The 26089-nt window shown below is 45.8% G+C and overlaps 1 protein-coding gene across 4 annotated transcripts; it reads right to left on the bottom strand.

The window, feature by feature from the left end:
* Positions 1 to 13174: 13174 nt before the first annotated feature.
* On the bottom strand, positions 13175 to 26043 carry LOC106863961 (atypical kinase COQ8B, mitochondrial-like). 4 transcript variants are annotated; one of them, XM_014893552.2, is made up of 12 exons: positions 25957 to 26043; positions 25335 to 25412; positions 24954 to 25064; positions 24315 to 24400; positions 23237 to 23377; positions 22280 to 22361; positions 20564 to 20657; positions 19764 to 19905; positions 18568 to 18675; positions 17156 to 17221; positions 15732 to 15818; positions 13175 to 14600 (listed from the first exon to the last, which is right to left on the bottom strand). In XM_014893552.2, the coding sequence occupies exons 1-12, from the start codon at positions 25979 to 25981 to the stop codon at positions 14256 to 14258; spliced, it is 1365 nt and encodes a 454-aa protein (XP_014749038.1). In that variant the 5' UTR covers positions 25982 to 26043; the 3' UTR covers positions 13175 to 14255. The 4 variants fall into 4 exon arrangements, with proteins under 4 accessions (XP_014749038.1, XP_088013737.1, XP_088013735.1 ...); XM_088157611.1 differs by lacking the exons at positions 24954 to 25064; positions 25335 to 25412; positions 25957 to 26043 and adding an exon at positions 24628 to 24641; XM_088157609.1 differs by lacking the exons at positions 24315 to 24400; positions 24954 to 25064; positions 25335 to 25412; positions 25957 to 26043 and having other exon boundaries at positions 22280 to 22420; positions 23237 to 24289.
* Positions 26044 to 26089: the final 46 nt, after the last annotated feature.

Raw genomic sequence — 26089 nt, 5'->3', positions numbered from 1 at the left:
AGGCCCTTGCCTTTTACCCCTGACACTGGACTGTGCTCGTGTGTGGCTGAAATGAACATTTCTGTGGACCTCATGCCAAGGCCCTTCCAGCCTTTTTACCTGCACCCACCCCAACAATCACCCCAAACCACAACAAACGGTGCCTGAACACAGGCCAACCACCCGGAGAAAGTTTTTTGATCCCAGTGTGGTGAGTTTGAAATTTTGGGTCACTCTTTGCTTTTTCTCCTTTTACTCTTGGATGTTGGGAAGAGACTTGGGGTGAAATGGAAGCACGAATCATCCAAAGCAGGAAGTTTATCTCCAACTTAAAAAGACTCTTTGTTGCACAAATTCTTGTTTTTCAAAGGGGAAGTTAAAGTGTTTTGTACACTGGTTGTGTGAACATTTTCCTTATGTTACACGGGACTCATTTCTAAGTGATGGTTCTGTGCCAAAAGTTTGGAGAGAGCTGCAGATTGGGAACGACTTACCAATAATGAAATTTTCTCATTTGTTTCATATGATTGCTTCATGTGTTTCGAGTCCTGTTACCCCTACACCCCCTCTCCTGTTGCAGCAAGGAGTGTTCCCGTCCTGACCCCTGCTGCGCAGGATGGCTCTGACCACAGGGCCGTGGCCACCTGGTGGCAGAGACCGCGTGGCTGCAGGCTCGGGGTCTCCCCTTCCCTCCAGTCGGGTCTTTCCCCTCCAGTTCGGGACCCGGGCCCAGGCACGCCCCGCTCCCCGCTTCCCGCGGTCTCGGTCCCAGAAGTATCCGTGGGGGTGTCGGAGGCGCAGGACCCGACTGGCAGATTACAGCTGCACCAGTCACCTCTAACCAAAGGGAAAGAAACCCCACTGGGGAGCCCGCTCCAATAGCACAGCTCGGGGAGCTCTGCAAAACCGGAACATATCGTAGCCGACGGAGCGAACACGTTCGCCTCGGTTGCCGCGGCACCGGGAGACGCTGCGGGGGCCACCCAACTCAGGCACGGCCGGGCCGGAGCCGCCCCGGGGCGACCCTCGGCGACCCCGCCGGCTTCAAGGCAAACGGCGAAACGGGAGGCGAGAGCAGCGGTCTGGCCTTGGAAGCTCCGCACAACTCAGAGAAGAACCCGCAGCGCTCCGGAGCAGCCAGCCCGCATCAGAACCGGCAGCAGCGGCAGCTCCAGAAACGCCGGGAGCGCGGGATCTCCGGGATCCCACAGCCCTGTTCGGACTCTGTACGATCCCACACTCCTGTTCACACTCTGTAGGATCCCACACTCCTCTTCCCGCTCGCTCCTGCCTCAGTGCCCCCTGCCACCATCCAGCTGAGCACCGTCACCCACTCTGTTAGCGGGGGGGTCTCTCCTCCCTCCTCCCGCTCCCGGGACAGCGCTGCCCTCAGCCCAGCCCTCCTGCCCTGCTCCCAGCTCCACTGACTGACGAGGGGACCCTCAAAACCGAGGGGGTGCCCGCAACCGAGAGAAAGGACTGGGACTGAGTTCCAGTGTTCTGTGTGGTGCTAATTTTATAGCTGTTGTTTTTTGTTGGTCCTGTTAGATGTATTAGTAAAGAACTGTTATTCCTACCCCCATAGCTTTGCCTGAGAGCCCCCTTAACTCCAAAATTATCATACTTTGGAGGGAGGGGGCTTTACACGCTGCATTTCAGGGAGAGAATGCAGGAGCACCACCAGAGAACGCGTTGGAAGACCCTTGAGGAAGGGATCCAACAGCTGAGAGAAGTGGCAGTACTGGAGGTGCTCTTTGGGAGGGATGGACAGCATGACAATGACCCTGACAAGGTCAGGTGCACAGGACAGATGTTGTGGAATCTGGCAAACCTGGGCCCATCTCAATATACCCCCTTTATTGCAATGATTGATGCTGATACCAACCAAGTGACAGTGGGTTCTGTTGCCAACAGGCTCAGGAATTATCAGAGTATGATGGCTGGCCCAGTGCAGGCTCATGTCTCTGCTGTGGCTAAGGACCTCAGAGAGGAGATGAAGGAGATAAGGGAAGAGGTGAGGAAGATCAGTACAGCCCCAGTGCGAGTCATGGACCCCAAAAGTAGAGCCCAACGCCCCCCAGCCAGGGAGAGAGGGTACACCCAAGGAGCTGACCTGTGTTTTTTTCTATGTGACCACGGGGAAGACATGAGAAGGTGGGATGGGAAACCCACTTCTGTCCTGGCAGCACGGGTGCGCCAACTCAGGGAGGGGAACACCAACAGAGGGAACTCCACTAAAGTGAGGGTAGCCTCAGCCTCCCATGGAGGTGCAGGGTATTACAGAAGGGAGGATGATCTGTCAGATCCCCTTGAAGGAACCTCCAGTATGTATGCCCAGGAGAGAAATAATAACCAGGGCTAGAGGGGCCCTGCCTCTAGCCAGGGAGAGGCAAGGGAAAACCGGGTCTTTTGGACGGTGTGGATCCGATGGCCTGGCACATCAGAGCAACAATAACACAGGGCTTTGGTTGATACTGGTTCACAATGTACATTAATACCATCGGGACATGTCGGGAAGGAACCTGTTTCAATTGCTGGGGTTACAGGGGGATCTCAGGAATTGACTTTGCTGGAGGCTGAGGTGAGCCTGACTGGGAAAGAGTGGCAGAAACATCCAATTGTGACTGGCCCAGAGGCACCATGTATCCTAGGCATAGACTTCCTCAGGAACGGCTATTACAAAGACCCAAAGGGACTCAGGTGGGCTTTTGGAATAGCTGCTGTAGAGACAGAGTGCATTAACAAATTGAACACCGGGACTGTCAGAAAACCCATCTGCAGTGGGACTCCTGAGGATGGAAGAGCAACAAGCGCCACCTCAACAGTGCACCGCCGGCAGTACCGGACAAATCGCGATGCTGTGATCCCCATACACAAGATGATCCGTGAGCTGGAGAGCCAAGGGGTGGTCAGCAAAACCCACTCACCCTTCAACAGCCCCATTTGGCCTGTGTGTAAATCAGAAGGAGAATGGAGATTGACAGTGGACTATCGTGCATTGAATGAGGTGACTCCACCGCTGAGCGCTGCCGTGCCAGACATGCTGGAACTGCAGTACGAGCTGGAGTCCAAGGCAGCAAAGTGGTACGCCACTATCGATATTGCCAATGCATTTTTCTCCATTCCTCTGGCAGCAGAGTGCAGGCCTCAGTTTGCTTTCACCTGGAGGGGCGTGCAATACACGTGGAACCGACTGCCCCAGGGGTGGAAACACAGCCCCACCATCTGTCATGGATTGATCCAGACTGCACTGGAGAAGGGTGGAGCTGCAGAACATCTGCAGTACATTGATGACATCATTGTGTGGGGGAAAACAGCAATGGAGGTATTTGAGAAAGGAGAGATGTTCATCCAGATTCTGCTGGGAGCCGGGTTCACCATTAAACAGAGCGAAGTCAAAGGGCCTGCCCAAGAGATCCAGTTCCTGGGAGTAACGTTAGTGAACACCCAGGTTCCACTAACCGAGCAGGCCCTGCTCAATCTGAGCCCTTGGGAATATCAGATGGAGATAAGGTTCCAGTGGTACACATGAGAGGTATGCTAGGAAAAACTGTTTGGGTGAATCCTGCCTCCAGCAAAGACAATCCCATCCGTGGCGTTGTATTCGCTCAAGGACCAGGTTGCACCTGGTGGATGATACAAAAGGATGGAGAGACCTGATGCATACCCCGAGGAGACCTTGTTTTAGGGTGAAAAAAGTACCTATGGCACTGTGATAAATGTGATTCGTGCTAATTAAGTTGTAACTATATTAACAAAATTGTATTTAGATCAATAGAAGACAATTGTTACAGAGTGAGAAGGGGGAGATGGGTGAGACAGGATAAAAGACATCTCCCAGATGTTGGGAGTCGAAGAAGGAGGTTAGAAGAAAGTCAGATAAGAATAGTCGAAGGACGAAGGTCTGATAAGCGGCATCTAGAAATACAGCTTCAACCTTGAAGCTGTCAAAAATGGAATGATCCCAAGCATGGGACTTAATTAAAGTCATGTTATGGAAAACATCTGCTCAGTCACACAGGGCGCCTGCGCTACCTGCAGGTCACACCTCGGTCACTGAGGAAGATGATGGGCCTTCACCGGAAATAAGACCCTTAAAAGGATAAGAGACCCCCTAACCCATTAGTAGAGCATGCGCCGTGCAGTATAGTTACGTAAATTTTAGGAATAGAAACTAGGAGGAGCTTTCTAGAAACTTCTGTAGCCTACAGTATATAAGTGGGATTGTTAGCCTGGATGCTTTGATACGTGAGGAATGGGAGCCACTCCCCGTATCCCCGGTCGGAGGGGGGCCCCTCCCCGGTCGGTTTTGCTTATGCTTTATACGAACCTCAATTATACTAAATTACTTACTGCCAAATTTTGTATATTCTTAAATATATGCACTTTGATTGTTTCATCTCCAATACTTTAATTGTCATCTCCAATACTTTGATTGTATTCATTTTGTTACTATTAAAAACTTACTATTAAATTTAATCTTGTTGCTTGATAAATTGAGAAAAATAGAAAATCATTCATAACAATTTGGTGCCGAAACCCGGGAACTCCAGTCCAAGTGAAGAATGGCTAGTTTTGGGAAGGAGCTCCCCACCAATTGTTAAGGTGGTCCCAAAGCTAGACCAGGCACTCTTGGAAAAGGAGTTCCAAATTAAAATAAAGCATAAGCAAAAGAAGCTCGCTGCAAGGAGGCGCGCCAGAAGAAGAAGGCTCCCGTGAGAACGCCGGCAGAAAGGGAAAGGTGCCCGTAAAACGTCTTGCGCACAAGAGCCCTGTGCGAAAACGGGGCTGTGTGAGTACCATGGGGTTGGGTAAAGGGGGCGGCTGTGTGCTTGTGTGTGAGTGAGGAATGTCTGAAAGGGGAGAGCGAGTGAATACCCCGGGAGGGACTGGGAGGGAAAGTCCCAGCCCGAGAACTCACGAGAAAAGTCTTTGAGAAGGGAGCTGATGCTCGGAGAAGTGATTTAAGAAGGGAGTGAATGAGTCAGGTTCAACTATCTGTTGGGAGGATAGTGTATATTAAGCGAAGGAGTTGAACCGCAGAACGAATGAGAGAGAGCAAGGGAAATGTTGCCGCCAGAGATGGGTCAGAGGAAAAGTAAAATCTCTGACCCAGGGGTTGTGAAGTGTGAGAAAAATTCACAAGAACCCGGTGTGCCTGGGAACTGAAAGGAGGTTTCCAAGAAAGGGGAGCGAGATTCCTCAGGACAGCCCCCTGGGGATAGTGTTACAATACTAAAGTACAAGGGAATCCCAAAGAGAAAAAGTAAGCAGAAAATTATACAGTACTGTATGTTTTAGTGGAGAAAAGAAAAGATTTGTGCAAACAATTTATACTGGCCAGAGTTTGGATCATGTGAGGATTGGATTTGTCAGGCTTTAAATCTATATGTGAATTCAAAACAACGTTTTAATTATGAAGAAAGTGAATATACTGCTTTGTGGCTTCCAAAAAGTGTGTGAGGGGTAAATTTATAGTTCAAAGGCAAGAAAAAAAAAGGTTATTCGTTATACCCTTTGCAAACTAAAGGACGGGCAGCAAGAAGGGACTGACTAAAGCCATGGGACTCGTTAAATCACCTCCCACCCCCATACAGACAGCCTGTCCAGCCTGTCCAGCCCTTGGTCCCCGATGCACCCCCTATTCAGGACGAGCCAGTAGCACACAAAACTAGAGGCAGAAGGGAACAAGAGGAAGAAAGTGACAAAGAGGGCGAGGAAGCAGGAAGGGAAGATAGATTATACCCTCTTAGAGAGGTTCCAATGGCAAATCTGGCCCCAGGACAGGGACCTATTGGTTACGTGAGTGTTCCCCTGAATACTAGGGACGTTAGGAAATTTAAGAAAGAAATGAGCAGGATGCCAGAAGATCATATTGAGGTAGCAAAGAATTAGGACTGAATATTTACACCTGAGCGGAATTGCAGTCTATTTTAGAAATCTTGTTTACAGTGGAAGAGAGAAATGATTAGACAGTCAGGAATACAGGCTTAGAATAGAGATCATTAGAAGCCAAACCAAAGAGATCAGAAATGGCCTATGGCAGATCCAAATTGTAATAATCAGGAGGTAGAACATAGGCAAAATATGAGAGATTTCAGGTAAATGATTATCCAAGGTATTCAGGAAGCAATGCCCAGAGGACAAAATATAGGGAAATCTCTGAGTGAGCACCAAGGGAAAGATGAATGCCTGGCAGAATGGTTAAAGAGACTAAAAAAAAAAGGATTTACAGTTATACTCAAGCATAGACCCCGATACACCAGCAGGACAGGTCCTTTTGAAAACACAATTTGTAGCTAAGTCTTAGGGGGGGACATCAGGAAAAAAATTAGAAAAATTGGAAGATTAGCAGGATAAGAGCTTCAGGAGTTGTTAAAGGAAGCACAAGAAGTGTATATTCGGAGAGATGAGGAAAAGAAAATTAAAGCCAGGATTCTAATGACAGCAATCCAAGAAATACAAACAGCCACAAACACAAAGAATTTATCAGAAAAGAATAAAAAGAAGAAAGAAAAATCAGGTCCTGCTTCTGAGGACACAAGACCTATGTGCTTTTCTTGTCACAAAAAAGAACATTTACAAAATTTTTTTTCCTGTTTCTAGGGGTACAGGACACATTTGTTTCTATTGTCATTAAAAAAAAAAAATATTAATTCAAGAAAACTAAGGAGGGGTCAGGGGCTCATTTATTTAATATGAACCAAAATACCAGAAGACCCCTTGATAAAGCTGAAAGTAGATTCTCAAAATGAAGAAATCATATTTTTAGTAGACACAAGGACTTTGTTTTAGTTTAAGGTAAATTTAGAAAGAAACTTTTGAATAGAATTTTTCTGGGAAACAAATTTAAGTAATCTTTTTTTAATTAGTTAGAGAAAAAAAATATTTCCTCAGAGAGAAGTGGAAAAAATAACTATTTATTTAACAGGCAAAACACTTTTCAGTATAAAAATGAACAATATTAAACAACAAAACTTCTTATTGTTTCAAAAAGATGACAGATTCAAAAGAAGGTTTTTTTGTAAGTTGCAGCTTAACTTACTTAGTCTGGTATCAGTTCCTTCAGTGCTGGGAAATGCCTTGGCCCAGGCCAGGCTAGGTGAGCTACAGTGTGAGCTTCCAAAGCTTTCTTGGGTTTTCAGTCCAGAGCAAAATTGAATAATTCAAGGAAAAAAAAAGAAGAAAAACAGACTCCAGGGAATTTTTTACTTTAATTGGTTAAGGAAAAAAAAAAAAAAAAAAAACCTAACCAAAAAGCAAAAGAGAGTTCTCTCCCCCTGTCCACTGCAGACAACTAGGTCTGTGAGCAGGAATGTGGGGGAATCATTGTAGTTTCTGATAACTAATTCTGCACTTTTTCTCCCCTCTTTCACTCCTGGAATCAGTCTTAAAGCTGCAGAATTCAATATTCAACACCAACTGAACAGACTATTTAAGGATACAAGCATCATAAAATAAAAAGAAACAATTTGGCTGATGATGAAGCAGAGGGGGGAGCCCTGAGAGAAAGCAGCAGTGTGAGTGTGGCTTTTGGGGAAGCAAAAGCACAGGGTGGGGCACCATGCTTTTCCTTGGCAGAAGTGGAAGCTGTGAAGAAGCTGGGGTAACCCTGGAAGAAGGATGGATTCTTCTGCCCAATAGTAAAAGAGCAGTGCTGGGACCTTTGGCCCAACAGATCCCAGGCAGCTCGCATGGGGGGATTCACTGGGGCACGAGAGCACTTTGTGACCATTTTGTAAAATTTTATAAAAAAACAAATTACTCAAATTGTAATAAATCGAATAAAGCTAAGGAGGGTACTGGGTGCCAAAAGCTACAGTCCATATAGAGTTAGCATAGAACCACTGTACTTTGGGACCAAGAGAGAATGTGATTTTTATATTATTTTACTGCTGTTTGAAATACCAGTTTAAAGTTGTTTTAAAAGGTGCATTATCAAAGTCTGGACATCCTAAATTAGCTGCCAGCTGCAACCTCATTGAACCTGAAGGCAGAACAGTGCTGATGGGAAAGAATCAGACACCTCGTTGATCAATGAAAACAGCCCAGGAGGATTGAAAAATTTCTCCAAAAGCCTCCAACAGTCAACATGAACTGATTTATTTGAAGAACTACAACTCCAGAAAAAAAAAACTGGTAACACCTGTTGTTAAGAGGGTCAAAAACATAATTAACACATTGGAAAAGTACTAACCATGGCTTAAAGTGTTGTCCATAAATTTGTGTTATTTGTACCTATTGTTTTAATTTGTAGTAAAAAGTAACTAGAGTGGAAAAAAAAAAAGATAATTGGTTTGTTTAAGTTGTGTATGTAAACAGCTAACTTTAAAAAAAAAATTTTTAGTAATTTTTTATGGAATGCTATTGGGACAGGTTATGTGAAAACAAATCTTGTAGTTGGCATATCTCCGGAGCTTTAGTGGATTAGGAAAAATAGCTAATCAATCTAAGGAGAAAGATAAGGCAGTGCTGCAGAACTACGAATACTTTGTGCCATCTTTGGAACAAAAAAAAAAAAAAAAAAAAAAAAAGTTAAAATAGTTCATACGAACCTTATGAGGCCAAGGGTATCAAAAAGAAACAAATTCCAGGATAAAAACTTTGCTACCGAGAAGATGAACATCTCGGCCCTTGGCTGCAACCCAAGGGGCCTTGAGACAGGTAGAAAGTTAAAATTCCTGAGAATTATTTTCATTGTGCTTACTATAATACCCCTGGCAACTGGCTAAAACCATAAGACAGCATGGAGCAAAGAAGAACAGGCCATGCAGGAACAAATTACAAGAAGACAAGCAATGCAAGAGCCAGCAGTAAAGAAACAAACTATTCCTGATCCCTGTGGGTCAAGGATAAGATGGAATCAGTTTTTGTGGCACATTCACATGTTACTGCTGCCTGTTATGACTGTACCAGCTTTTTAGAAAATTGTGTGAAAAGTCCAAAATTCTATTGAGTAAGAAGAAATTTAGGATTCAATGGGTGAACTCCTTATCCTAACAATAATCAACTTTGTCCTAGATATAAAATTTTCTTTTGTTTTAAAAAATATAATAATGGAAGTTGAAAAACAAAAAGTAACAAAAAAAAAAAAAAAAGAAAAAAAAAAGATAGGAAAAGATCAAAAGGAAAAAGTTAAGGAAATTGAATAAGCTGTATAAACAATTAAAACAGCACTATAGCGACTGGGATTTGCCAACTTCAAACAAAAATTTGTTTGTAGATCTAATGCAAGAAATTGCCACAGAATTGGGATTATCTAAATGTTTTGTTTGTGGAGGACTTAGAATGGCTAAAAGATGGCCATGGAGAGGTGAGGGTTTGGCTCCAGAACAAGTTTTAAAATGGAATCATACACAAATTTCTAAGACCCTAAAACGGCCTGAAGGCTGGGTCCTAAGTCATCAAGTCATTGGAACAGTTTGTATAACTCAGGAAGCGAGAAAATACACTGAAGTGGTAGGATATACTCCTTGCCTATCTACTTTAGTAGTAAATTCAGACAATAACACAAAGACCTGGCAACCCAAGAGTCCTACTGGATATTGGGGAATAGCAAAAGAAATGAATTGCAAGTGGAATAATCAAACTAATTTGTGCTGGCATAACAGTTCTGGAGCTAACCCCTACCAATCCATAAAAGACTTGAAATCTTATTGGGAACAACCAGAAAATACAAAAAAGAAAGATGGAAAGCCCCTGATGGAATATATTGGGTTTGTGGGCAACGAGCATACAGTGAACTACCCTGAAAATGGGAGAGAACTTGTACCTTAGGGATTATACGACCCTCCTTCTTTGTCATACCAAGGTCTAAGGGCGATGTACTAGGAACACCACTTTATGAAACCTTAGAAAGAAAAAAAAAGAGAATTAAATCTCGACTTTCCGATGGCGGGAGGAAACCACAAATGGAAAGATGAAGAATGGCCTGCAAAAAGAATTATAGCATACTATGAACCTGCTACTTGGGCTCAGGATGGGTCTTGAGGATATAGAACTCCAATTTACCTATTAAACCGGTTGATAAGGCTCCAGGCCGTAGTGGAAGTCGTCTCAAACCACACAGCAGACGCTTTAAAGTTGTTGGCCAAACAGCATTCACAAATGCGAGCATTTGTACATCAAAACAGAATTGCCCTAGACTACCTGTTGGCAGAAGAAAGAGGAGTTTGTGGGAGGTTTAATGAATCTGAGTGCTGTGTGGAAATAGATGACCACGGGGAAGCCATCACCAAACTTGCTGGCGAAAAAGTGGCACATGTACCAGTTCAAAAATGGAATTCTATCCTGAAAGCTGACTGGTGGAATAATCTTTTTGAGGGTGTGTGGTGGAAAAAATTAGGATTCATGCTATTGTGTTCTGTTTTAAGTCTATTGTTTCTGCCTTGCATGATATCCTATCTAATCAAACTAATCCACTCAGTAATTCAAGGAATGCAACTTACAGCCATGCCCATGGATCTAAAATCAACAGAAAAAAAAAAAATTAAATTCCTTGATGGTACTGAAAGCACAATCCACTTGCACTCGAAGGAGAAAAATCGAGAAAATAGTGACTGAATGCAAAGAGAATACCCTGGCATGAGAAATGTTAACCAAATTTGAGAAAAAGTGTGAAGAGCTAGATGCCACATGAGAAATGTTAAAAAAATTAGAAACTAGTATAAAGAAACATAGACAATACGAAGTAGCAACTTTTTAGAGCACGAATCAATATAATCAAAAAGAGAAATGGGGGAATTGTGATAAATGTGATTCGTGCTAATTAAGTTGTAACTATATTAACAAAATTGTATTTAGATCAATAGAAGACAATTGTTACAGAGTGAGAAGGGGGAGATGGGTGAGACAGGATAAAAGACATCTCCCAGATGTTGGGAGTCGAAGAAGGAGGTTAGAAGAAAGTCAGATAATAGTCGAAGGACGAAGGTCTGATAAGCAGCATCTAGAAATACAGCTTCAACCTTGAAGCTGTCAAAAATGGAATGATCCCAAGCATGGGACTTAATTAAAGTCATGTTATGGAAAACATCTGCTCAGTCACACAGGGCGCCTGCGCTACCTGCAGGTCACACCTCGGTCACTGATGATGATGATGGGCCTTCACCGGAAATAAGACCCTTAAAAGGATAAGAGACCCCCTAACCCATTAGTAGAGCATGCGCCGTGCAGTATAGTTACGTAGATCTTAGGAATAGAAACTAGGAGGAGCTTTCTAGAAACTTCTGTAGCCTACAGTATATAAGTGGGATTGTTAGCCTGGATGCTTTGATACGTGAGGAATGGGAGCCACTCCCCGTACCCCCGGTCGGAGGGGGGCCCCTCCCCGGTCGGTTTTGCTTATGCTTTATACGAACCTCAATTATACTAAATTACTTACTGCCAAATTTTGTATATTCTTAAATATATGCACTTTGATTGTTTCATCTCCAGTACTTTAATTGTCATGTCCAATACTTTGATTGTATTCATTTTGTTACTATTAAAAACTTACTATTAAATTTAATCTTGTTGCTTGATAAATTGAGAAAAATAGAAAATCATTCATAACAGCACCATGCCTATATCTGTAACTGCATGTATGTATATACTGTAAGTTTTAATTTGACAGAGCATATTAGTATGGGAAAAATTCAGGGTGGATAATGTTGGGGGTTGGCTTTTCCCCTTTTTCTCTCTGTGGAATTTTACCCCATTGCCATGCTAAGAATCTGTAGCTGCCCCCTGGCTTGGATGGGTAACAGTTTCTCTCGCAGGGGTTGGGTGAGCAGCCAGGGAACATGGAAAAGGAGAGGTGTGAGCAGCTGCGGACTCTCTCGCTCTCTCTCGCTCAGTGCAGCGGGAGGAAAGAGCCAGCGCTGCTCCCTGCCAGCCCCTGTGCAGTCACACAGCGCAGCGCTTCCTTTCGTGCCTGCAGGCACTCACTGCGGATACCCTGCACCCTGCACCACCGGTGACAGCACCAGCAGAGAAGTCTCTTCCTCTTCCTCTTCCTCTGTCCCAGGCGGGACTGCGCTGCAGCCACTGCCCCAGGCGTTCCCCAGTGTTCTGGTTTAGGGCAAATTTGGGGGAAAACCTCTGGAAGGAGCCCCCAGAAAGCAAACCCCCACGACTCCTCCCCCCACCACCGGGTTTGGGAAAAATTTCTTCAGAGAGGAGTGGAAAAAAACCTGTTTATTTAACAAGCTAAACACTCCCCTGCACAAAAAAACAACACCTGCTGACAGAAAAACTCTTTCACCGTTCTGAAGGGATGACAAACTCAGAGAGTCTCTCCAGCGAGTGGTCGCCCAGTTATCAGTCTCTGGCGCTGGGGAATGACTGCTGCAGGTGACAGAATGCAGACTGCCAGTGTTTCTTGGTGTTTCCCAGGTCCCCGTCCAGAACAGGTTCGGATGGTATCCAGGAAAGGGAGAGGGGGGAAAAAAAACAGTCCAGGGAAAAACACTGGACTGCCTAGCTGGACTAACTAATAAGCAAAAGCAAGAAAAGTAGGAGCAAAAACGAGCAAGCAAGCGAGCAAGGCAGCAAAACCAGCCAGCCTCTCCTAAACACAGACCATGGGGGAGGTGAGCCGGCTGATAACAAGACAAAACAAAGCTTCACTTTCAGAGTCAGTCCTGAAAGCACAGGGCATAATACCAAACATAAACAGAACACACGACTGGGGATACAAACACCATAACATCACCCTAGGACACGCAGCTGCGGGGCCGGGACCTGCCCACAGCACCGCAACCTCCTTGCAGGGCACCAGGGAAGTATTTAAATTTGAAAACTGCTGCTCTGTCTCCTGGCAATGTCAGAGCCGCGCTTAGTTTTGTCTTGTTAGATGTATCAGTAAAGAACTGTTATTCCTACCGCAGATCTTTGACTGAGAGCACCTTAATTTCATAATCACAGTAAAGGGAAGGGAAAAGTAAAGTAAAAGGCAAGGGAAAGTAAAGAAAAGAAGTAAAGAAAAAAGAAAGTAAGGTAAAAGGAAAAGGGAAAGGAAAAGTAAAGTAAAAGGGAAGAGAAGATAAAGTAAAGCCTCTCATTTCAAAGAGAGGCTCCTGTTCTCTTTAGCAAATACCCGTCTTTCAAACCCAGACAGGGCTCCCCGTTATTTTTGGGGTTCTCTCAGTATTTGGGGAGACCCAGCAGCTCTCGTCGATCTCCTGGAAGAGCCCCAGACTCAAACACAGCACAGTTTTGGGGTGTAGTCTCCTTTATTGGGGAGGGGGCACCGCACCCCCTCGCTGAAGGGGTTCCCCCAATTTTGGTTCCATTTTTGGGGAGCTGCCCGGGGTTTTTGTGGTGCTCTTGCGTTTTTGAGGTTCCTCCCAGACCCCAAATTCTCCCTCAACTCCCCAAAACACAGAACCCCCAAACTCAGCCCGATCTTGGGGTGAAATCCCCTTTTATTGAGGAAGGGCTTCCTCCCATCCCAGTTCGGTTTTTGGGGTGCTGCCCTAGATTTTTGAAGTGCTCTCTGAGTTTTGGGGGTTCCCCTGGATTTTTGGGGTGCTCTGTTTTGGGGGTGCCAGTACCCCTCGTAGATCTCCTGGAAGAGTCCCCAAACCCAAATCCAAACCCAGCCCAATTTTGGGGTGAAATCTCCTTTATTGAGAAGGGGGTTCCCCCAATTCTGGTTCTGTTTTTGGGGTGTTCCCCTGTGTTTTTGGGGTTCCCTCCGTATTTTGGGGTTCTCTCTGTATTTTGGGAACCCTGGTACCCCTGGTAGATCTCCTGGAAGAGCCCCCAGACCCAAACCCAGACCCAGCCCGATTTTGGGGTCAAATCCCTTTTATTGAGGAGGGCGTTTCTCCAATCCTGGTTCCTTTCTTGGGTCACTCCCCATTATTTTGGGGGTGCTCTCTATATTTCTTGTCCCCCAGTACCCCTCGTAGATCTGCTGGAAGAGCCCCCAAACCCAGCCCGATTTTGGGCTGAAATCTCCTTTATTGGGGAGTGGTCCCCTCACCCGACTCCGGTTCCATTTTGGGGGCGTTCCCCTGTGTTTTTGGGGTCCCCTCATTGTTTCTTGTCCGCCAGTACCCCTCGTAGACCTGCTGGAAGAGCCCCCAGACCCAAACCCAAACCCAGCCCGATTCTGGGGTGAAATCTCCTTTATTGAGGAGGGAGTTCCTCCAATCCCGGTTCCATTTTTGGGGTCCATTTTTGGGATTCTCCTGTGGTTTTGGGGTCCTATTATTTCTTGTCCCCCAGTACCCCTCGTAGAGCTGCTGGAAGAGCCCCAGACCCAGCCCGATTTTGGGGTGAAATCTCCTTTATTTGGTAGCACCCGACTCCGGTTCCGTTTTTGGGGTGTTCCCCTGTGTTTTTGGGGTGCTCTCTGTATTTCTTGTCCGCCAGTACTCCTCGTAGACCCGCTGGAAGATGTCCCTGCAGCGCACTCGCCCGCCCAGGTGGGCGCAGGCCAGGAAGAGCCCCCCCAGTTTGCGGTGCAGGGCGTAGCTGGGCTCGGGGGGGGGCCCCAGGCGGCCCCGCAGCATCGGGGGGAGCAGCGCCCGCAGCGCCCGGGCCGTGCCCTGCGCCCCGAAATCGAAGGGCTGCGACCCCCAGAAGGGCTCCCCCAGCAGCAGCACGGCCTGGACGTGCAGGGACTGCAGAGCCTGGCATGGGAGAGGGGAAAAACGGGATTGGGGTGGGGAAAAAACTCGGGAATTTGGGAAAAATGGGATTGGTTTGGGGGAAACTCGGGAAAAACACGGGAATTTGGGAAAAACGGGATTGGGGTGGGGAAAAAACTCGGGAATTTGGGAAAAACGGGATTGGTTTGGGGGAAACTCGGGAAAAACACGGGAATTTGGGAAAAAACACGGGAATTTGGGAAAAAACTCGGGAATTTGGGAAAAACGGGATTGGTGTAGGGGGAAACTTGGGAATTTGGGGGGAAACTCGGGAATTTGGGAAAAACGGGATTGGTTTGGGGGAAACTCGGGAAAAACACGGGAATTTGGGAAAAAACACGGGAATTTGGGAAAAAACTCGGGAATTTGGGAAAAACGGGATTGGTGTAGGGGGAAACTTGGGAATTTGGGGGGAAATACAGGAATTAATTTGGGAAAAAATACAGGAGTTTGGGGGAAAACATGGGAAATTGGGGAAAAACACAACACTGGGATTTTGGAAAAAACACAGGAATTAATCTGGGGGGAAAACACGGAAATTTGGGAAAAACATGGGAATTAATTTGAGAGGAAAACAAGGGAATTTGGGGGGAAGGAATTGGGGGAACCCCGAAATTGGGGAGGCAGGAATTGGGGGAGACCTGCAATTGAGGGGTAAACCAAAATTCAGGCAATAGACCCCCAAATTGAGGGACCCCAAAATTGGGGTGGAATCAGGAAATTCGAGGGGACCCCAAAACTGGGAGAGGGGAAAAAAACTGGGATGAGAGGGACACGAAATTGGAGTGAGAGACCCCAAGATTTGGGTTTAGAACGCTGAAAATGGGGGACCCAGAAATTGGGGTGAGGGAAAAACCTAAATTGGGAAACCCCAAAATTTGGGGTGAAAAAACTCAAAATTGGGGTCGGGGGAGAACCAAAAAATTGGGGAAGTCCAAAATTTGGATGAGGGAGGAGCCCAAAATTGGGGTCAGGAGGATCAAAAATTTGGGGAACCCCAAAATTTGGGGTGAAGGGAAAAAAATGGGGCTGAAAAGGGACCCTAAAAATAGGAAAAATCCAAAAATTTGGGGTGAAAGGACCCAAAATTGGTGATTTTGACCCCGTTCTCACCTGGGACTCGAAGCCCGTCAGGAATTTCAGCTCCTGGGATTTCCTCAGGATTTTCTCCTCATCCCGCTCAGCTGCAGCCTTGATCACCTGCAACGGCCCCAAATTCACATTTCTGGCCCCAAATTCCTCCTCTGGTTCCCAAATTTTTACACAAATTTCTCGTTTTTACACAAATTTTTTTTTCCCATTTTTTGCCCATCAAAATCGGCACAAAAATCACCCAAAATGTTCCCAAAAGGCAAAAAAATCCCACAAAATTTCAGAAAAATCCAAAATCCCCAAATCTTCTCAAAATTCCACGAAAATCCCTCAAAAATCCCACAAAATTCCATGAAAATCTCTCAAAATCCCCCCAATTTTTCCCCCAAATCCTACAAACTCCTGTAAAATCCTCCAAAATCTTCTCGTAATCCCCTCAAACCCCCTCAAAATCCAAATAAATTCCCCCCAAATTCCCTCCAAAATCCCCTAAAATTAAAAAAAATCCCCAAATTACCCCCAAAATCCCCAAATTCCTGTATTTCCTTCAAATCCCACAAAATCCTACAAAACTCCCCCAAAATCTCCAGAAATTGCCCCCAAATCCACAACAATCCACAAAAACCCCCAAAATGCACAAAATTCCCCAGATCCCCCCAATGCCACAAAATCCCAAGAATTTCCCCAAAATCCAAAAAAAATCCCAAGATTCACAAAAATCCCATAAAATTCTCCAAATCCCCTGAAAATCAAAAAAAATCTTAAAAATCCCCCCAAAATCCTGAGAAATTGCCCCAAAATCCCACAATTTCCCTCCAAAATCCCCCAAAATAAAAAAAAAATCCCCAACCTCCCCATTTCCCCCCAAATCCCACAAAATCCCCTAAAATCCCCCAAATTCCATAAAAATCTCCCCCAAATCCCTCAAAATCTCCCAAAAAACCCGCAAAAATCCCCCCAAAATCCAAAAAAATCCCAATAAATCCCCCCAAATCCCACAAAATCACCTAAAATTCCCCCCAAATCCATAAAAATCCTTCCCAAATCCCTCAAAATCTAAAAATCCTCCAAAAATCACAAGAAATCGCCCTAAAATCCAGAAAAATCCTCCCAAATTCCTCCCAAAGATCCCACAAAATCCTGAGAAATTGACCCAAAATCCCACAAAATCTCCCCAAAAAATTCCCCCAAATCCCCAAAACTAAAAAAAATTCCCCCAATCCCAATAAATCCCCCCAATCCCAATAAATCCCCCAAATTCCCTCCAAAATCTCCCAAAATTCCAGAAAAATCCCCAAATTCTCATTTTTCCCCATTATTCTCCTATCCCCCCATTTTTTCCCCATTTTTTCCTCATTTTATTCCCATTTTCTCCACATATTTTCCCCATTTCCCCCCATTTTCCACCATTTTCCCCCCTTTTTCCCATTTTTCCCCATCCTCACCTCGATGTAGAGATCGGTGAATTCCTGCTCGAATTCTTGGCACGCCCCAAAATCCAAGAGCGTCACCTGGGGGAGCCAAAAATCCCCAAAATTCCCCAAAATTCCCCAAAAATCCGCCCCAAATTCCACAAAATCCTCTCAAAATCCCAACAAAAAAATCCCAAAAATTCTCCCCCCAAAAAATCCCCATAAAAACAAAATAAAAACCCAACAAAAATCCCCCCCCCCCAAATCCTAACGAAAATCCTCAAAAGTCCCAAAAAATCCCCACAAAAATCCTCAAAAAATCCACACAACATAATAAAAAAAACCTAACAAAAAAAACCCAAAAAATCCCCTCAAAAATAAAAAAATTCCAAAAGATCCCAAATCACCCAAAACCTCCTCAAAATCCCCCAAAATCTCAAAATGTCCCAAATCTCCCTCAAATCCTCTCAAGATCCCCCAAAATCTTCTCAAAATCTCCACTAAAAAGGGAAAAGAATTCCAAAAAATCCCCCAAAATCTTCCAAAAATTTCCCCCAGTCCCCCAAAATTCCTCAAAATTCCCAAAAATCCACTTAAAATCTCCTTAAATCCCTTAAAATCCCCTTTAATTCCCCCAAAATTCAATTTAAATCCCCTAAAAAACGCCCCGAAATCCCAAAAATCCCGGAAAAATGCCGGAAAAGATCACAGAAAATAAAAAAAATTATTCCCCAAAATCCCTCAAATCCCCCAAAATCTTCTCTGAATTTCACAAAAATCCCCCAAAATCTCCACAATTCCCCCAAAATTCCTCAAAAATCCCCAAATTCATAAAAATTCCCAAAATCCACCTAAAATCTCCCTAAAATTGCCTTTAATTGCAACAAAATCTACTTAAAATCCCCTTCAATCCCCCCCAAATCGCCTTTAATTCTCTCAAAATTCAATTTAAATCCCCTAAAAATGCCCCAAAATCGCCTTTAATTCCCCAAAATCTCCCAAAACCCCCAAAATCCCCCGGAATTCCCAAATTCGGATTTTTTGGGATATTTTGGGCTATTTTTGGGTTATTTTTGGGTTATTTTGGGGATATTTTGGGGATATTTCTGGGATATTTTTGGGATATTTCTGGGCTGTTTTGGGGATATTTTTGAGATATTTTTTGGCTGATTTTTGGGTTTTTCGAGTTATTTTTGGGTTTTTTTGGGCTGGTTTTGGGCTGGTTTTGGGATATTTTGGGGCTGGTTTTGGGCTGATTTTTGAGATATTTCTGGGCTGTTCCTGGGATATTTCTGGGCTGATTTTAGGGATATTTCTGGGACATTTTTGGAATATTTCCGGGCAGTTTCTGGGCTATTTTTTGGCTATTTTTGGGCAGTTTCCGGGCAGTTTCTGGGCTATTTTTTGGCTATTTTTGGCTGTTTCCGGGCAGTTTCCAGGCTCACCGTGTGTGTCCCGGGCTCATAAAGGAAATTGGCCCAGTTGGGGTCGGTCTGCATGAAGCGGAAGCTGAAAAGCTCCTGCAGGAAGAGCCGGAGCAGCTCCGAGCACAGCTGGGGGACAAAGGGTTAAACCTGGGGGGGATGGACCCCAAACAGAGCCCCAACATTTAAATAAAACAAAAAAACCCCAAAATTCCAAAAATTAAAAAAAAAAATCCCCCAAATCCCAAAATTAGAAAAAATAATCCCCCAAATCCCAAAAACCCCACCAAAAAAATCCCAATAATCTCCCCAAAATAAAAAAATAAAATCCCCCCAAAATTAAAAAACATAAAAAATCCCCCAGATCCCCAAAATGCCCCCCAAAGGAACCCAAATCCCAAAAGTCCTCCCAAAATTAAAAAAAATAAATCCCCCAAATCCCACAAAAAAAAAAAATTTTGGAAAATCCCACAAATTCAAATAACTACCCCCCCAAAAAAAACCCTTAGAAATCCCCCCAAAATTCCCCCAAAAGCCCGCAAATTTTGGGGCTCCCCCCCAAATTTTGGGTCTTCCCCCCAGATTTTGGGGTCTCCCCCCAAAAATTTTGGATTCCCACGGCCAAAAAACCCCAAAATCCTCCTCAAATTTTGGTCTCCCAGCCCCCAAACACCCCCCCATATTTCAGGGTCCCTCCCCCCATTTTTGGGGTCCCCCCCATAATTTGGGTGCTCTCCCCAAATTTTGGGGTCTCACCCCCCAAACCCCTCCCATATTTTGGGGTCCTTCTCCCAAATTTATTTTGGGGTTCTCCCCAGTTTCGGGGTCCATCCTCCCCCCATATTTTAGACTCCCCCCATATTAATTTTGGGGTCCCCCCCACATTTCGGACCCGCCCCCCCCATTTTTGGGGACCCAAATCCCCCCAATATTTCGGGGTCCCTCCCCCACATTTTGGAGTTCCCCTCCCTCATATTTTGGGATCCCCCATATAAATTTTGGGGAGCCCTCCGATATTTTGGGGTGTCCCCCATATTAATCTTGGGGTTCCCCTCCCCCACATTAATTTTGGGGTCCCCTCCCCCACATCTTGGGATCCCCCCACATTAATTTTGGGGATCCCCTCCTTCCCGACCTGATCCCGCCTGGTGGTTCCCCTCCCCCCCATATAAATTTTGGGGTCCCCCTCCGATATTTTGGGGTCCCCCCTCCCCCACCTGGTCCCGCCGTTCCTGGGGGATTCCCCGGCAGCGCTCCAGGGGCTCGCCCCTCCCCCACTCGGTGCAGAGCACGCGGCGGGAGCTGAGCTGGGACAGAACCCGCGGGACCCGGAAAAACGGGTCAGGGCCCAGCAGGGACCTGGGGAGCCAAAAATACCCCAAATTAACCAAAAACCCGAAAATTCCACCCAAAAAACCCAAAATCCCCGGAAAAATCCACCAGGAATGACCCAAAAACGGTAAAAATCACCCCAAAAACCCCACCCGGAAAAGGGGTCAGAGCCCAGCAGGGACCTGGAGAACCCCAAAAATCCCAAATTCACAGAAAATCCAAAAAAATCCATCCCAAAAATACCCCCCCTCGAAAAACCGCTCAAAATCCCCCAAAATCCCCTAAAAAAACCCCAAAACTCCATCCCTGAAACCCCAAAATACCTCAGTGCAACCCCAAATTTCCATTCCCAAAATCCCCTAAAATCCCCCAAAATCGTCCCCAAAACGGTCCCAAAAATGACTTAAAACCGCCCTAAAACCCCAAAACCTCCCCAAACCTGCCCCAAAATCCCCTAAAAATCTCCCAAAACTCACAAAAATCCCCCAAAATCCCTTAAAAAACCCCAAAATCCATCCCCAAAACCCCAAATCTCCCCAAAACCCTCTAAAAGCATCCCCCCCCAAATGCCCTGAAACCCCCCAAAACCTCCCAAAAACTGCCCCAAAACCGCTCAAAATCTCCCAAAAATCCCCTAAAACCCCCCCCAAATTCCCCAATTCCCCCCAAATCCCCAAACCCGCACCGGAAGCGCCGCGCGCTCCGCGCCTCGCGCCCGTAATCGCACTCGAGCTGGAGCTGGAGCCCGAGAGAGCGCAGGGAGTGAGCCGCGAACAGACCTAGGATTAATTAATCATTAATTAATTCATTCATTAATACATTAATAATATAACGGGGTGAGCCGGGAACAGACTTGGGGTGGGGAATACAAATTAATAAATTATTACAATAATAAAATAACGGGGTGAGCCTGGGATGGGGAGAAAAAATGGGATTTTGGGAAAAATAAAAATTAATAAATTAATAAAAATATAAAATAATGGAGTGAGCCGGGAACAGGCCTGGACTGGGGAGGAAAAATGGTATTTTGGAAAAATAAAAATTAATAAAAATATAAAATAATGGGGTTTGGGGGAAAAACCGGGATTTGGGGAAAAAATAAAAATAGCTAGGTTTTGGGAAAAAATAAAATAACAAGAGTTAAGGAAAAAAATGGGATTTTGAGAAATAATAAAAAAATGGAGCTTGGGGAAATAAAATAACAGATTTGGGTGGAAAATGGGAATTTGGGGAAATAACGGAATTTGGGAAAAATAATGGGATTTGGGGGAGAGAGAAATTGGATTTAGGGATTGGGGAGAAAAAATGGGATTTGGGGAAAAAATGGGAATTGGGGAGAAAAAATGGGATTTTGAGAAAATATGGGAGTTTTGGAAAAATAACGGGGATTGGGGCAAACAATGGGGATTGAGGGAAAAAATGGGATTTGGGGGAAAAATAATGGGGATTGGGGAAAACAATGGGGATTGAGGGAAAAAATGGGATTTGGGGGAAAAATAATGGGGATTTGGGAAATAAACAGGAATTTGGGGAGATTTGGGAAAAACGGGGATTTGGGAAACAGCAATTTGGGGAAAAAACAGGAATTTGAGAGGACAATGGGGATTTGGGGGATGGGGGATTTTGGGAAAGATGGGAATTGGGGGAGAGAGAAAACAGGATTTTGGGAAAAACGGTGGGAATTGGGGAAGAAATGGGATTGGGGAAACGGAGATTTGGGGAAAACAAAAATTTGGGGATTTGGGAAAAATGTGGGAAAAATGGGGATAAAATGGGGAAAAATGCGGATAAAATGTGGCTGGAAAACAGGGATTTGGGAAAAGGGAATTTGGGAGGGAAATGGGAATTGGGGGATTGGGGGAAGATTTTGGGGTGATTTGGGGTGGTTTGAGGCTGTTCTGGGGTGGTTTTGGGTTTATTTTGAGGCGATTTTGGGGTGTTTTTGGGGTGTATTCATGTTTATTTAGGGGTGTTTTGGGGCTCTTTTTAGGATTGATTTTGGAGCATTTTTGGGGTGACTGGGCTGTTTTGGGTTTATTTTGGGGTGCTTTTGGTTTTATTTTGGGTTGATTTGGGGATTGATTTTGGGGTATTTTTGTAGCGGTTTTGGGGTGCTTTTGGTTTTATTTTGGGTTGATTTGGGGATTGATTTTGGGTATTTTTGTAGCGGTTTTGGGGTGCTTTTGGGTTGATTTCGGGGTGTTTTGGAGTCTATTTTTGGGTTGATTATGGGTTGTTTTGGGTTTATTTTGCACTGGTTTTGGGCTGGTTTGGGGATTGATTTGGGGGTATTTTTGTGGCGGTTTTGGGGTGATTTCAGGTTGTTTTCAGGGTGTTTTTAGGGTGTTTTTGGGGTTGTTTTCAGGGTGATTTCGGGGTGTTTTGGGGGTGTTTCAGTGACCTTTGGGCAGCCCGGGGCTCAGGCTCAGCAGGCTCTGCAGGTTCTCGATGTCGCTGCCGATGCTGCGGTCGATGCCCGGGTACTGGGGGGAGTCAGAATGGACCCGGGGCCCCAAAATTCCTGCCCAAAATCCCAAAATTCCTGCCCGAATTCCCAAAATTTCCACCCAAATCCTCAAAATTCCTGCCCAAATTCCAAAATTCCCACCAAAATCCACAAAATTCCAGCCCAAAATTCCTGCCCAAATCCCAAAATTCCCGCCCAAATTCCTTTTTCCCCAAATTCTCATTTTTCCCCCAAATTCCTGTTTTTTTCTCCTAAATTCCCTTTTTTCCTAAAAATATCCCATTTTCCCAATAAAATCCTGTTTTTCCCAAATTTTCCCCAAATTTCACCCAAATTCCCATTTTTCCCCCCAAATTCCCATTATTTTTCTCCCCAGATTCCCATTATATTTCCCCTCAAAATTCCCGGTTTTCCCCCCAAATTTCCATTGTTTTCCCCAAATTCCCGTTTTTCTCCCCCAAATTCCCATTATTTCCCCCCAAATTTCCATTATTTTCCCCCCAAACTCCCATTTTTCCCAAAAAAATTCCCATTATTTTTCCCCCCAAATTCCCTTTTTTCCCCCCAGAATTCCCATTATTCCCCCCAAATTCCCATCTTTCCCCTAATTTCCCATTTTTTCCCCAAATTCCCATTATTTCCATCCAAATTCCCATTATTTCCCCCCCAAATTCCCATATTTTTCCCCAAATTCCCTTTCCCCCCCCAAATTCCATTTTCCCCCCCAAAATTCCCTTTTTTTTCTCCAAATTCATTCCATTTTCCCCCAAAAAATCCCATTTCCCCCCCCCAAATTCCATTTGTTCCCCAAATTCCAATTTTTCCACCCAAATTCCATTTCCCCCCCCAAAATCCCGGTTTTTTCCCCCAAATTCCCGATTTTTTTCCCACCTGGATTTTGATGGCCACCTCGGTTCCATCCCGGAGCCGGCCCCAGTGCACCTGGCCCAGGGAGGCGGCGGCCACGGGAAAATCCTGGAATTCCTGGAGCTGCTCCCGCCAGCCGGGGCCCAGCTCCTCCTCCAGCACAGCCTGGGAGTACAAAATTTTTAAAAAAATCCCCAAATTCCCAAAAATCCCAAAAATTCAGCACAAGGATCCTCAAATTATGGCAAAAATCCCATAAAATCCCATAAAAAATCCCAGAAGATTCCATAAAATCCTGGAATTCCTGGAACTGCTCCTGCCAGCTCCTCCTCCAGCACACCCTGGGAGCACAAAATTCCCAAAAAAATCCAAAAAATCCAAAAAAATCCCCAAAAATACCATAAAATTCCCAAATTCCCAAAAAACCCCAAAAATTCCCCCATAATCTGGACAAGAATCCCCAAATTATGGCCAAAATCCCATGAAATCCCATAAAAGTTCCTGGAGCTACTCCCACGAACTCCTCCTCCAGCACAGCCTGGGAGCACAAAATTCCCAAAAAAATCCAAAAAAATCCCCCAAATCCCCCAAAATCTGGACAAGAATCCCCAAAATACCGCAAAGATACAAAAAAAAATAAAAATTCGATCAAAACCCCATAAAACAAAAAAGAATCCAAAAATCGCACATAAGAAACCCACATAAAATCCCAAACCCCACTAAACCCCAATAAACCCCAAATAAAAACCCAATAAACCCCAAATAAAACCCAATAAACCCCAAGTAAACCCCATTACACCCCAATAAAACCCCAAATCCTATAAAAACGCCAATAAATCCCAAATAAAACCCAATAAACCCCAATAAAACCCCAATAAACCCCAATAGACCCCAATAAAAACCCAATAAAATCCCAATAAACCCCAATAAAATCCTAAATCCTGTTTTGGGGTGTCACCCTGCTCTGCCAGTCCAGCATGGGCTCTGCGCTCTGCTGGATCCAAACCCAAATAAACCCCAAGAAAACCCCAATAAACCCCAAGAAAACCCCAATAAATCCCAATAAACCCCAATAAAACCCCAATAGGTTTTGGGGTGTCACCCTGCTCTGCCAGCCCGGCATGGGCTCTGCGCTCTGCCGGAGCCGGGCCAGGATCTGCTGCAGCTGCGGGGTCAGCACCGACGAGTCTGGGAATAGGGGATTTAGGGGATTGGTTTATGGGCTTTAGGGGATTTAGGGGGTTGGGTTATGGGGTTTATGGGGTTGGTTATGGGGTTGGGTTATGGGGTTGATGGGAGACCCCAAACCCCTGCCTGCTGTTGTGAGGTCAGCACCAATAAGCCTGGGAGGATATAGGGGATTTAGGGGTTTTATGGGTACTTTTGGATATTTTAGGGTATTTTTGGGGTCCCACCTGCCATGCTGAGGAACTGGCCCAGTCTGGGTTATTTTTAGAATATTTTTGGAATATTTTAGGGATATTTTGGGAGTATTTCAGAGATATCTTTGGGGTATCTCTGGGATATTTTTGGGGTGTTTTTGGGATTTCTTTAGGATATTTTTCGGGTTGGTTTTGGGGTGTTTTTGGGATATTTTTGGATTACTTTGGGATATTTTGGGGTTGCCACCTGCCATGCTGAGGAACTGGCTCAGTTTGGTATATTTGGGATAATTTTGGGGTGTTTTTAGGATATTTTTGGGGTGTTTTTGGGATATTATGGGATGTTTTTAGGGTCCCACCTGCCATGCTGAGGAACTGGCCCAGTTTCAGAGCCGCCCCCCGGGCCCGGCTCAGCGCGGCCACCAAACGCTCAGCGGTGGCTTCTGACAGCAGGGGGGAGGGGCCGGAACCTGGGGGGGAAAAGGGGTGACATCACAAAAATGGGGATGGGGACCCCGAAATTGGGGATGGGGACCCCAAAATGGGACTGAGGACCCCGAAATTGGGGATGGGGAATTTGGGGGAATGTGGGGTTACCCCAATTTGGTCTGGGGGATTTCGGGGGGGGTCTCCAACTGGGTCTGGGGTCCCGGGGGTCCCCAATTGGGTCTGGGGGATTTGGGGGAAATTTGGGGAAATTTGGGGGGTCCCCAATTGGGTCTGGAGGGTCTCTCACTCACCCCGGGGCTGCTCCTGCCCCCACAGCCGCGTCCGGGCGGCCTCGGCCAAAGCCCCCAGACCCAATTCCAGAGCCAGCCCTGGGACAGGACATCAATGGGGGACCCCAAAAATCCCAGTGCCCCCCAGTTCTCATTCCCAGTCCCTCCCAGTTCCCTTATTTTCCATTCCCAGTCCCCTCCCAGTTCCATCCCAGTCGCTCCCAGTTCCCCCATTTCCCATCCCCAGTTACTCCCAGTCCCTCCCAGTCCCATCCCAGTCTATCTCAATCCCTTCCCAGTTTCCCCAGTCCCTCCCAGTCCCATCCCAATCGCTCCCAGTCCATCACAATTCCCCACTTCCCATTCCCAGTCGCTCCCAATTCCCCCATTTCCCATCCCCAGTTACTCCCAGTCCCTCCCAGTCCCATCCCAGTCCATCTCAATCCCTTCCCAGTTTCCCCAGTCCCTCCCAGTCCCATCCCAATCGCTCCCAGTCCATCACAATTCCCCACTTCCCATTCCCAGTCGCTCCCAATTCCCCCATTTCCCATTCCCAGTCCCTCCCAGTTCCCCCATTTCCCATTCCCAGTCCCTCCCAGTCCTTCCCAGTTCCCCCATTTCCCATTCCCAGTTTCCCCAGTACCTCCCATGGCCGCGGCCCGGCCCATTCTGCTCACGGGCACGGGGCGCTGCCGGCCCCTCCCGCCGCCCTGGGGGGGCACAGAGTGAGGGGACCCCAAAAACAGCTGGGACCCCCCAAAAACACCGGGACCCCA

Source organism: Sturnus vulgaris, unplaced genomic scaffold, assembly GCF_052056855.1.
Source record: "Sturnus vulgaris isolate bStuVul1 unplaced genomic scaffold, bStuVul1.hap1 Scaffold_141, whole genome shotgun sequence".
In the NCBI taxonomy this organism is placed as follows: Eukaryota; Metazoa; Chordata; class Aves; order Passeriformes; family Sturnidae; genus Sturnus; species Sturnus vulgaris.
The sequence above is the reverse complement of the archived record's forward strand: the minus strand, read 5'-3'. Positions and strand labels throughout refer to the sequence as shown.

What these genes read in the sequence shown, in the direction of transcription:
- LOC106863961 (XM_088157609.1), bottom strand. Translation starts at nt 23,915, where the DNA reads ATGTGGGTTTCTTATGTGCGATTTTTGGATTCTTTTTTGTTTTATGGG. An exon ending in AGGTGGCCATCAAAATCCAG is followed by an intron (nt 22,421 to 23,236) that starts GTGGGAAAAAAA and finishes GAATTCGGGCAG; the next exon opens with GAATTTTGGGATTTTGGGCA. An exon ending in TCACCGATCTCTACATCGAG is followed by an intron (nt 15,819 to 17,155) that starts GTGAGGATGGGG and finishes GGGCCGTTGCAG; the next exon opens with GTGATCAAGGCTGCAGCTGA.